At 34.9% G+C, this 12,280-nt stretch overlaps 1 protein-coding gene across 2 annotated transcripts in view; it reads right to left on the bottom strand.

Annotated features, from left to right (window-relative positions):
• Positions 1-12,280, bottom strand: part of PPP1R9A (protein phosphatase 1 regulatory subunit 9A) — a 325,008-nt gene that overhangs the window by 95,787 nt on the left and 216,941 nt on the right. For both annotated transcript variants that reach the window (XM_047752399.1, XM_047752398.1), the window contains exon 6: positions 3,112-3,247. In XM_047752399.1, the coding sequence (XP_047608355.1) occupies positions 3,112-3,247 (136 nt within the window). The remainder of the gene's footprint in view (positions 1-3,111; positions 3,248-12,280) is intronic.

The following is a 12,280-nucleotide window of genomic DNA, read 5'->3' as shown; positions in this document are numbered from 1 at the left end:
ATCAGCTAATAACATGTTTACACCAAAGTGAATTTTTATTTTTTGTAACAGCTTTCATCTCTCCCATGCACAGAAAAATTAACAGTTTGTTTTAGCTGGACATGGTTTGGTTAGGCAGTGTGTAACACACCAGAAAGGGGAAAAAATATGTCAGAGAGGAACATGAGAGGGAAAGAAAAACAATGGAAAGATCTCCTTGACCTTTTCAATAAAGTGAAGGTTACTTGGAGTAGCATAATAGCAAGCACCTGCTTTCTATTTCTGCAACTTGCAGACAGAAAAAAAAAGTTTAACCTAAAGCTAAACTCTTTTTTTAATAAAATGGCTATATACTCAGCTATTCTTTTTAAGCTCTATCTTTATAAGCTACTTTTGGATTAAGTATTTACCTACAGTAAAATAATTCTCTAAGTGTCCAATCCCCCCACTATCAGGAATATAGAACAAAGAATTATAGAACCTATTGTACTACAAGAGACTCCATAACCCCAAACAAGAATCATCCTTCCCGCCTCTCTTGTTTCGTAGTTCTTCTATGTGTGCCTGAACACAGACAGACCCATCAGTCCACTCCATTCAAATTCAGGAGTGTGTTGCCAAGAGTGGCTTTCGAGCCAGAAGACCCTATTCTCATCCTAAATCTGGCAATTACTAGCTGTACTGATACAAAATGCCTCAATTTCTACATTTTTAGGGAAAAAAATAATCTTTTCTATTTGCTATAAGGATTTGTTGAAATCATGTAGGAGAGGTACCTGGCCAAGTGCTTGGCAGTGAATATTTATTTACCACCTCCCCAACACACAGACACTCCTATCTCTGAGGATATCTACTCAGGTGACAGTCAACTCTGATTTCCACATGACAACAGGCAAACAAAAAAAAATCCACATGATGTACTCCTAAGTATAAATGTTGAATGACAAATATTCCTTTTGCATTTATTCAAATTATTAAATTTGAGAAGATCTTACATGAAAAAGAAAAGCTTTTGCTGCCTGAATTCCAAAATTTTGGGGGATGAATGCGACAGATTCTTCAAAGTAACTGGAGGAAGTGTGTAGCATGTGATCTAAAAATTTCAGCTGGGGAGCCTTAGTTAAAGAACTGTCTTATTTTCCTTTTTTTCTTTATTAGACCTAATGCTTTATTTCATAGGCTCATGGAATATTAGAAACTGGAAGGAATTTAGAGATTTAGCCCAATACCTATACTTTAAAGACAAGACACTTAAGTGCACAGAGACTGGAAAATTTGCCCTCCTCGCCTTCCACCACTTGATGTCACCCGAACTCCCCTGAACCTCAGATCCAAATTCTTTCCATCAGAGTGAGCAGGTGAAAGTCAAACCTATGGAGAATGATTCTAACAATCCTAATTCAGGCTGGCAGCCAAAGTAAATCAGTATCTCTGATAAAACACAAAATACTAGTGCAGAGAATTGAAAACTAGGGGGATGAAAGTTCAAATATCTGAGGAAATCCTTTTTTAATTTTGAAATCCAAGATAATTTTTTTCATATATATCTCAGTATAATGAAAAAAATATTCATTTAAAATGAATTCTGTAAATGAAAAACTAAATCAGCCAAACAGAATTCTAAGAGACTAATCCATTCACATGAAGAATTTCTGATGTTTACTCTTCTATCAACAGTTAACTGAAGCACCATTAAAATTTTTTCTACTATAGTTAAGAAAGAATACATCCTCATTATACTGCAAACAGATGAAAAATTAATATACATTTGGGTTAGAACATTCCATACTAAAAATACATGAGAAGTATTTGAATGCCTCTTTATTAATCATCACTTAGTCCTGGCTAGAAACCAAAAATAGTTCTGGAAAAAGAATACATTCAGATGAGTAGAAGTTGAACACAATAAGTGGCACTGTCCTTATATCAGGTGGTATAAAGAAGAATATTTGTTTTATCCGAATATTTACTATGTTTATGAAGCATGGAAATACTGCAGCTAACTTGCTGATGGATCCTTTGACATGCCAATACGAAACACATGCGTGTTTAAACATGTTTGTAATAAAGTATGTTGTCCCATTATATCAAGGGGCATTTACATTAGAAATAGACCAGCATCTGTATTATATTACAAACACACAAGGGTTCTGGAGAGCTGTTTTCACTAGGGGGTTAGCTTCTATTCACTTGCTTGATCTTCCACAGAGAGCAGGATGCAAAATTATTCCAATATGTACCTACTCTATGGAATATGTGCTCGTGGAAAAGCTTTGTTCTGCTTTGTGTTAGCACAAATCACAGTGAGCAGATCCAAAGAACTTTCTCTTCCTGGGAAAAAAACCCCTGAAAACCCTCAACAATTTTCAGTCCTTTTCTGTGTATGCATATGCGTGTGTTTTCACTCAAAATGTTTACTGATTTCTTTGAAAAAGCATTACATACTTATTGTAGAAAATTTAGAAAAAACTGAAAAAATATACAGCAGAAATATAAAAAATATAAAATCATCTAATTCCAACAACGAAGATAGCTACTATTCACATTTTGGTATTTTTACCATTTTTTGTTTTGATGAATTTGTCTTAACAGTGTAGTAAAAAAGGACTTGATTCCAAAGTCTTCATACCATAATAGGATTCCATTACTCAACTGATAAGTTAATAACAATTGCAAGTAATCTTTCTTTTCTGTGAGGGTGAACGTTGACACATCGTCCTTAAGAAACTGCAAAGGGGAGTTCCCGTCGTGGCGCAGTAGATAACAAATCCGACTAGGAACCATGAGGTTGCGGGTTCGGTCCCTGCCCTTGCTCAGTGGGTTAACGATCCAGCATTGCCGTGAGCTGTGGTGTAGGTTGCAGACGCGGCTCGGATCCCACGTTGCTGTGGCTCTGGCGTAGGCCGGTGGCTACAGCTCCGATTCAACCCCTAGCCTGGGAACCTCCATATGCCGCGGGAGCAGCCCAAGAAATAGCAACAACAACAACAAAAAAGACAAAAGACAAAAAAAAAAAAGAAAGAAAGAAACTGCAAAGATCTGTCATATTGCCATACAGTAAAGGGAATTTTATCAAGTAGGGATGTAGTGAGAAGAAACACAGGAAAAAGAATGTTTGCAAGTGGGACCTACCTCATCATCGTCGGCATCATACTGAGCATAATGCTGTTCAAGCAGCTCTCTCTGGCGCCTTTCTTGCTCCAGCGTCTGGCTTATCAACTGGGCAACCTCACTCACTTGTCCTGGTTTTTCTCGCCCAATAACAAATCTGTAGGAAGGTTAAAGTAAACTGATAGTTAAGACTCTCCAGCAAAAAGGAATGCTAAGAAAATTAATCAAGCTTCAAAAAAAAAATAATCAAGCTTCAAATCTCATCAGGATCCATCAAGTCTCAAAAATAAATAAATAAATAAATAAATAAATAAATAAATAAATAAATAATTAAATAAATAAATAAAAATCACCTACATTCTTTAAAAGGTATGCTGTGTAGAAGGAGAGGTTAGCTGAGCAATTAAAGTGATTTTTGCACACTTAACACAAAAGAGAAGAAAGAGAAAAAGTAAAGGACTATAAAAAATTATTACTTCAGGAGGAGAGAAAACAGATGTTACCAATTCAACAGTACTTTAACATTTTTGATGCCCTACAAAATGAAAGCAAGTTCATAAATTTCTGTACCACTGAACTTAAGAATAATTTCCATATTTATGTTCTATTTATAATGCGAAAACTACTTCAAAAACATTTTGAGGCATAGCATACCCTAAGTGAGTGAATAGAAGGGCAATGATTTTTTGCTCTGTTACTGTAACTCTGCAGATAAGAAAAATAAGGGGAAGGATTTTTTGTCTTTGTTTTTAAAATGAATAACTAAAATAAGGAGAGATGGTAAATTAGTTCACTTCTATTGGAGAAAGAAATCGTATGAGGAAGGATGTGGCTTTAAGAAACAAAAGGTCAAAAAAAACCCAGAAAAGAAACAAAAGGTCAAGGGGAACTATCTGTTGATATTAATCCCTGTAAGAAAAAAATATATAAATAAAGAACCAGAGAAGACATTCACTTGTTACCAGCTAGTCACTTATGACATATCCTGATCAATACTATGGTTCTAGTTCAACAAATTAATAGTCACTTTGTATTTTTCTAAAAATAGAAATAACAAAATATCTCCATGATATAGTTTCCTATATATTATTTAACTTCATTATTTTGGATGTGTCTTGTTTATCTTGCTTCTATAATTAACTGACGCTTTCTTCTGATTACAATATATTGCTATTTTCAATTATAATTTTAAATGAAATACTCTACCATTTTCTCTACAAATATACTAAAGATCAAAATTTTTATACTTACATGTTAGTAATTAAAAGTCTTTTTAGAATTTTTTTTGGCCACAGTTTTGGCATGCAGAAGTTCCTGGGCCAAGAACTGAACCCACTCCACAGCTGAGACCTGAGCAGTGACAACACTGGATTCTCAACCTGCTGAGCCACCAGGGAACTCCTAGAAGTATTTTGATGTAGTTTCAAACAAGACTGTGAAATTATGCTTGGGTGTTCATTTAACATCTGAATTATTTTCCTTTGGGAGATCCTTAGCTATTCACTTGTAGTAATTCTTTATATATTCTGGATATATATCCTTATCTACATATATTACAGATACATACATATATATTGATATGTAGAGGCACACGAAAAATATTTGCATGTATATTTATTTGATTTATTATCTTTTCTCAATTTGTGGCATGCCTTTTCATTTTATTAGCTGTCTCTCAAGGAAATCTAATTTCTCACTTTTTAAAAGATTGTGCCTTGTGTTTCCTAAGAAATCTTTGTCTGATTTAATATTGCTAAGATTTTCTCCCATCTTTCTTCTTGAAGTGTTAATGTTTTGACTGTGTATTTGTTAGTGAAATGTTTCAAATTAATTTTTTTTTGTCTTTTGTCTTTTTTTTTTTGTTGTTGTTGTTGTTGCTATTTCTTGGGCTGCTCCCGCGGCATATGGAGGTTCCCAGACTAGGGGTTGAATCGGAGCTGTAGCCACCGGCCTACGCCAGAGCCACAGCAATGCAGGATCCGAGCCACGTCTGCAACCTCCACCACAGCTCACAGCAACGCCGGATCGTTAACCCACTGAGCAAGGGCAGGGACCGAACCCACAACCTCATGGTTCCTAGTCGGATTCGTTAACCACTGCGCCACGACGGGAACTCCTCAAATTAATTTTTATGCATGATGTCTGGTAAGGTCTCATTATTTTCTAAATGGATAACCAGTTGTTTCCATATTATTTCTTAAAAAACCTATTCATTACCATCAATGAATTACTCAGGCACATTTGCTGAAAATCAATCGACTGTGTATTTGTGAGCTGATTTTTGGACTTTTTAATCTGTTCCACTGATGTATTTATCCTTGTGCCAATATCACACTGCCTTGATTACTATACTGTAAACCTTAAGGTGGGGGTGAGTTGCCCAACTCTGTATAGCTTTTTCAAAATTTGACTATTCTAAGTTATATGAATTGTTATGTAAATTTTACAACCAGGTTGCCAATTTCATTTTAAAAAGCTTGAAAATCTGTGATTTGGGATTGCTTTGAATCCATAGATCAATTTGTGAAGAACTGATGTCTTTAATAACATTGAATTGTCTGATCCACGAATATGGTAGATCTCTGCATTTATTTTTCTTTATTTGAAAAATACTTATTTTTCACCTATTTTGCTTACTCCCCGCTCCCTCCCCCATCCCACTCTTCTCTCTTCTGGTAAAAGCCTGTTTTACTCTCTATATCTGAGTCAGTTTTAATTTAACTTTTTGTTTTGTTTTTTTCAGCTTCTACATTTAAGTGAGATCCTGTGTTACTTGTCTTTCCTTTCTGACTTACTTCATGTAGCACAATACCCTCTAGATACACATCTATGTAGTCACAAATGGTAAGATTTCATTGTTCATGGGTATAATATGCCATTGTATAAATATATCACTTTGTCTTTATCCTTTTGTCTAATGATGGACACTTAGCATGCTTCCACACCTTGGCTGTTGCAAATGATGCTGCAGTGAACATTTGAATCATATTGCAGTTCTATTTTTAATTTTTTGAAGAACTTCCATATCATTTTCCATAGTAGCTGCACCAATTTACAATCCCACTAATAGCACAAGTGTTTTCTTTTCTCCACATCCTTGCCAATGCTTATTTGTCTTTTTGATAATAGCCATTCTGACAGGGCTGAGATGATATCTCATTGTGATTTTGATTTGCATTTCCCTGATGATTAGTGATGTTGAGCATCTTTTCATGTGTTTGCTGGCCGTATGTCTTCTATGGAAAAAACATCTATTCAGGTCTTCTGGCCATTTTTTAAAAAAATTGGGTTGTTATTTTGTTGTTGAATTATATAAGTTCTTTGTATATTTTGGATATTAATCCCTTGTCAGATATATCATTTGCAAATATCTTCTCCCATTCAGTTGGCTGCATTTTTATTTCGTTGATAGCTTTCTTCACTGTGTAGAAGCTTTTTAATTTAGTCACATTTATTTATTTTTGCTTTTTTTCTCTTGCTTAAGGAGACACACCCCAAAATAATATTGCTAGGACTGATGTTAAGGAGAAGATAGCCTGTTTTCTTCTAGGAGTTTTATGATTTCAGGTCCTACAATAATGTCTTTAATCCATTTTGAATTTATTTTTGTATATGGTATGAGAAAGTACTCCAGTTTGATTATTTTGCATGTAGATATACAGTTATATCAACACACTGAAGAGGAAGACTTTTCCCCATTTATATTCTTGCTTCTGTTGATTGACTAAATAAATGTGGTTTAATTTTGAAACCTCTATTCAGACCTGGTTTATAGGTCTGTTTTGCACCAGTATCATACTGTTTTGAATACTGTAGCTTTGTATTATAGTTTGAAATGAGAAGCATGATACCCTCATGAAAGAGCTTTGTTCTTTCTCAAGGTTGTTTGGATATTTGCGATCTTTGGTGATTCCATACAAATTTTAGAGCCAATTTCCTCTAATTGTGTGAAAAACACCTGTAGCGTTTTGACAGCGATTGCACTGAATCTGAGATTGCCTTGAGGAGTATTTTAACTATTAGTTCTTCCAATTCATGAGCATGGCATATATTTCCATTGTTTATGTCACCTTCAGTTCCTTCCATCAATGTTTTATAGTACTCTGAGTACAAATCTTTTATTTCCTCAGGTTTATTCCTAGATATTTTACTCTTTATGATGCAATTGTAAGTGGGGTTGTTTTCTTAGCTACTCTTTCAGATATTTTGTAGCCGGTGTATAGAATTACAAGAGATTTCTTTGCACTAATTTTATAACCTGACACTTTACTGAACTATTAGTTCTTATAGTTTTTCGGTGGTGTCTTTAGGATTTTCTATATGTAGTATCAGGTCACCTGCAAACCGTGACAGTTTTACTTCTTCCTTTCCAAATTGGATTTCTTCAATTTCTTTTTCTTTTCTGATTTCTGTGGCAAGGACTTATAATAATTATTGAATAAAAGTGGCAAGAATGGCCATCCTTGATCTTGATCTTGGAGGAAATGTTTTCAGCTTTTCACCATTATGTTGGCTGTGGATTTGTCATACATGGTCTTTATTACGTTGAGGTTTAGTCCCTCCATCACCATGTTGTTGACAGAGTTTTTACTATAAATAAATGTTGAATTTTGCTGAAACTTCTACACCTACTGACATTTTTTTTTGTCTTTTTGCTATTTTCTTGGGCCGCTCCCACAGCATATGGAGGTTCCCAGGCTAGGGGTTGAATCGGAGCTGTAGCCACTGGCCTATGCCAGAGCCACAGCAACGCTGGATCCAAGCCGCGTCTGCAACATATACCACAGCTCACAGCAACGCTGGATCGTTAACCCACTGAGCAAGGGCAGGGACCGAACCTGCAACCTCATGGTTCCTAGTCGGATTCGTTAACCACTGCCCCACGACGGGAACTCCAGATTTTTTTTTTTAACTTTTATTTTTAGGGCCACATCTGTGGCATATGGAAGTTCCCAGGCTAGGGGTCGCATAGGAGCTGCAGCTGCTGGCCTATGCCACAGCCACAGTAACGTGGAATCCAAGATGTGTCTGCTACCTATACCACAGCCCATGGAAATGCCAGATCCTTAACCCACTGAGTGAGGCCAGAGATTGAACTCACATTCTCATGGATACTAGTCGGGTTTGTAATCTGCTGAGCCACAATGGGAATTCCTGATTTTAATTTTTTCATATTGAACCATCATTGCATCAGTAAGATAAATCCCACTTGATCATTTTATATAATACTTTTAATGTATTGTTGAGTTCAGTTTGCTAATATTTTGTTGAGAATTTTTGCAGTTAGGTTCATCAGTGATATTAACCTTTAATTTTCTCTTTTTTTTTGTGGTAATTTTATCTGCGTCTGGAATCAGGATGATGCTGACATCAGAGAACAAGTTTAGAAGCATTGCTTTCCCTTCAGATTTTTTAAGTAGTTTGAGAAGGATCGATGTCAATTTTCAAATGTTTGGTAGAATTCACTGGTGAAGCCATTTGGTCCTACATTTTTATTTTGGAGGTGTTTTTAAATTACTGATTTGATTTCATAACTAGTAATCAGTGTGTTCATATTTTTTATTTCTTCCTGACTCAGTTTTGGAAGTTGAACATACCTAGGAATTTATCCATTTCTTCTAGTTGCCCATTTAATTGGTATACAACTCTTTGCATTTTTGTGGTGTCAGTTGTAACTTCCCTTTAATTACTGATTTTATTTATTGGGCCCTCTCTTATTTTCTTGATGAGTCTGGCTAAAGTTTATACATTTTGTTTATCTTTTCAAAGAACCAGCCCTTAGCTTCAATGATCATTTCTAATGTTTCTTAGTTTCCATTACATTTACTTCTTCTCTGATCTTTATGATTTCTTTCCTTCTACTAATTTTGAGTTTTGTTTGTCTCTACTAGTTCCTTTAGGCATAAGGTTAGATTGTTTGATATTTTTATTTCCTGAGGTAATCTTGTATCACTATAACCTTCCCTCTTAGAACTTCTTTTGCTGTGTTCCATAGATTTTGGATCACTGGTATTTCCATTTTCAATTGTCTCAAATTATTTTTAACTTCCTTTTTGATTAATTCAGTGACACATTGGTTTTTTGGTGGTATATTGTTTAGCCTCCACATATTTGTGTTTTTGCAATTTTTTCTCATAACTGACTTCTAGTCTCATCAGTGTTGCAATAGGGTAAGATACTTGATATGATTTCAATCTTCTTAAATTAATGAGACTTGTTTTGTGGACTAGCTAGTCCTGGATAATGTTCCATGTGCACTTGAAAAGAATGTGTACTCTGCCACTTCTGGATGAAATGTTCTCTATATATTAAGTCCATTTGGTATAATCTGTCATTTAAGGCCAGTGTTTCCTTATTGATATTCTGTCTGGATGATCTGTCCATTGATATAAATAGGGTGTAAAAATCCCCTAGTCTTTTTTTTTTTTTTTTTTTTTACTTCTCAGGGCCATAAGTGGCATATGGAGGTTCCCAAGCTAGGGGTCTAATCAGAGCTACAGCTGCTGGCCTACACCACAGCTCACAGCAACACCGGATCCTTAACCCACTGAAAGAGGCCAGGGATTGACCTCGTGATTCCTAGTTGGATTCATTTCCACTGCGCCACAGGGGAACTCCCAAAAGTCCCTAATCTTATTGTGTTACTGTCAATCTCTCTTTTCACGTTTGTTAGTATTTGCCATATGTATTTAGGTACTCTGATGTTGGGTGCATACATATTTACAATTGTTATATTTTCTTATTGGATTGATCCCTTGATCATTATGTAATGTCCTTCTTTGTCTCTTGCTACAATCTTTGTTTAAAGTCTATTTTGTCTGATATAAGTATTGCTAATTCAGCTTTTTGTTTCCATTTGCATGGAATAGCTTTTTCCATCCCCTCACTTTGTTTGTGTGTGTCTTCAGATCTGAGATTAGTCTCTTCTAGGCAGCATATAGATGAATCTCATTGTTTTTATCCATTCAGCCACTCTATGTCTTTTGATTTGAGAATGCAATCTATTTACATTTAAAGTAATTATTGATAGGTATGTAGTTATTGCCACTGTGTTCACTGTTAAGGAGTTGTGTAGTTTCTTTTTGTTTCTATCCTCTTCTTTTGCTCTCTTTCCTAGTGATTTGATGACTATCTTCAATGTTATTTCTGGATTCCTTTTTCTTTCTTTTTTTTTTTGTGTCTTTTTGCTATTTATTGGGCCATTCCCATGGCATATGGAGGTTCCCAGGCTAGGGGTCGAATCAGAGCTGTAGCTGCCAGCCCACGCCAGAGCCATAGTAACGCTGGATCCAAGCCGCGTCTGTAACCTACACCACAGCTCACGGCAACGCTGGATCGTTAACCCACTGAGCAAGGGCAGGGACTGAACCCGCAACCTCATGGTTCCTAGTCGGATTCATCAACCACTGCGCCACAACGGGAACTCCTCCTTTTTCTTTTTTGCTTGTGTGTATATCTATTATAGGATTTTGGTTGGTGGTTACCATGAGGTTTATATATGACAACATATATGTGTGTGTTTATTATAAGTTAATGATCTCTTAAGTTCAAATGCATTCTAAAAATTCTGCATTTTTACTCCTCCCTACCATATTTAAATTTTTGTCATCATATTTTACATCTTTTTTGGTTTTATGTATCCCTCAATTAGTTATTGTGAATATTGATATTATCTTTATCTTTTAACCCTCCTACCCACTTTATAAGGAACTGATCTACTACTTTACTATATGTTTGCCTTTACCAATGAGACTTTTCTTTTGTAATTTAAATGTTTCTGTTGTAGTCTTTTCTTTTCCACTTAGAGAAGTCTTTTCAACATTTCTCATAAAGCAAATTTAATAGTTTGAAATCTTTTAGAATTTGCTTATCTATGAAACTCTATCTCTTCTTCAAATCTGAACAATAGCCTTGCTGGGTATTCTTGGTGGTAGGTTTTTACCTTTTGTCACTTTGAATATATATGACACATTGAAGGCCACTCCCTTTGAGTTCATCTTGTTTGGGACTCTCTGTGCTTCCTAGAACAGGATGTCTATTTCCTTTCTTAGGTTACAGATATTTTCAGCTATTATTTCTTCAAATAAATTCTCTGTCCCTTTCTCTCTCTCACATCTCCTTCTGGGGCCCCTATAATGTGAACATTAGCATGCTTAATGATGTCTCAGAGGTTGCTTAAACTATCCTCATTGTAAAAATTATTTTTCCTTTTTTCTGACCAACTTGAGTGATTTATACTATTCTGTCTTCCAGTTCACTGATCTCTCTGCATTTATGTAAAAGTGTCATATTGAAGGACACACATTTCTTCATTCAAGCAGCAAATGTGGGTAGCATTATATTATCCAGTTACACATCTTTAAAGCCTTGTAATACGGTATAATTTATAGTACAGATTTGCAATAATAGAATATCATCATGATAGAAGTAGTCCAAAGATAAAGCACCCAGAGAAGTGGAACTGAACTGTTCTTCTCTTGTGCCTTATTTTCCTCATGAAAAAATTAGCATATACTCTATATGTTTAAAAGAGTGATAAAAAAATAAAATGTGGTACAGACATGAAAGGACTTTAAGGCACTATTATGATGTTAAGACTAATAAAATCTCCCATTTGGAAATATATAACATTCAGATTATGCTTCTATATGTTCTAATATTTGGTCCTTTTTAAGTTATCTTGATAAATGTGTCCTATGGTATGTGCATAATATAGCATATATAAAATTGAGTAGAAAATATAAAATTTAAAGTAAGGTTATTTTCAAGGGTGGATTGAGTATGGACATACTATGACGGTATAATTTAGGGGTTTAAAGCGTATGTAAAAGAGAAAAATGGCCTTGACAGAAAAAAATCCATTGAACCATAAACATAATTTACTGGGTCTGTGACTTTAAGTGTATTAATATTTATAATCTTTAGTTTCTATATAATATAATAACTATAATAAAAAATACTATATAATCCATATAAAAATGTATCAAGTAACTGGTGCCTAGAGAGTATTTAATACATATTTATTGTTGTTTTTAATCTAGATATTAATATCTACATAGGGTTGAGTGCATTTCAAAGTACTATATGTATACAATGCCCAATTACCTCTTATTTGCTCTCACCATTTTTTTTTAAGATTTTTAATTTTTCAGAGTTCCTGTCATGGCACAGCAGAAACGAATCCAACTAG

This window comes from Phacochoerus africanus, chromosome 11 (assembly GCF_016906955.1).
Source record: "Phacochoerus africanus isolate WHEZ1 chromosome 11, ROS_Pafr_v1, whole genome shotgun sequence".
NCBI lineage: Eukaryota > Metazoa > Chordata > Mammalia > Artiodactyla > Suidae > Phacochoerus > Phacochoerus africanus.
The sequence above is the reverse complement of the archived record's forward strand: the minus strand, read 5'-3'. Positions and strand labels throughout refer to the sequence as shown.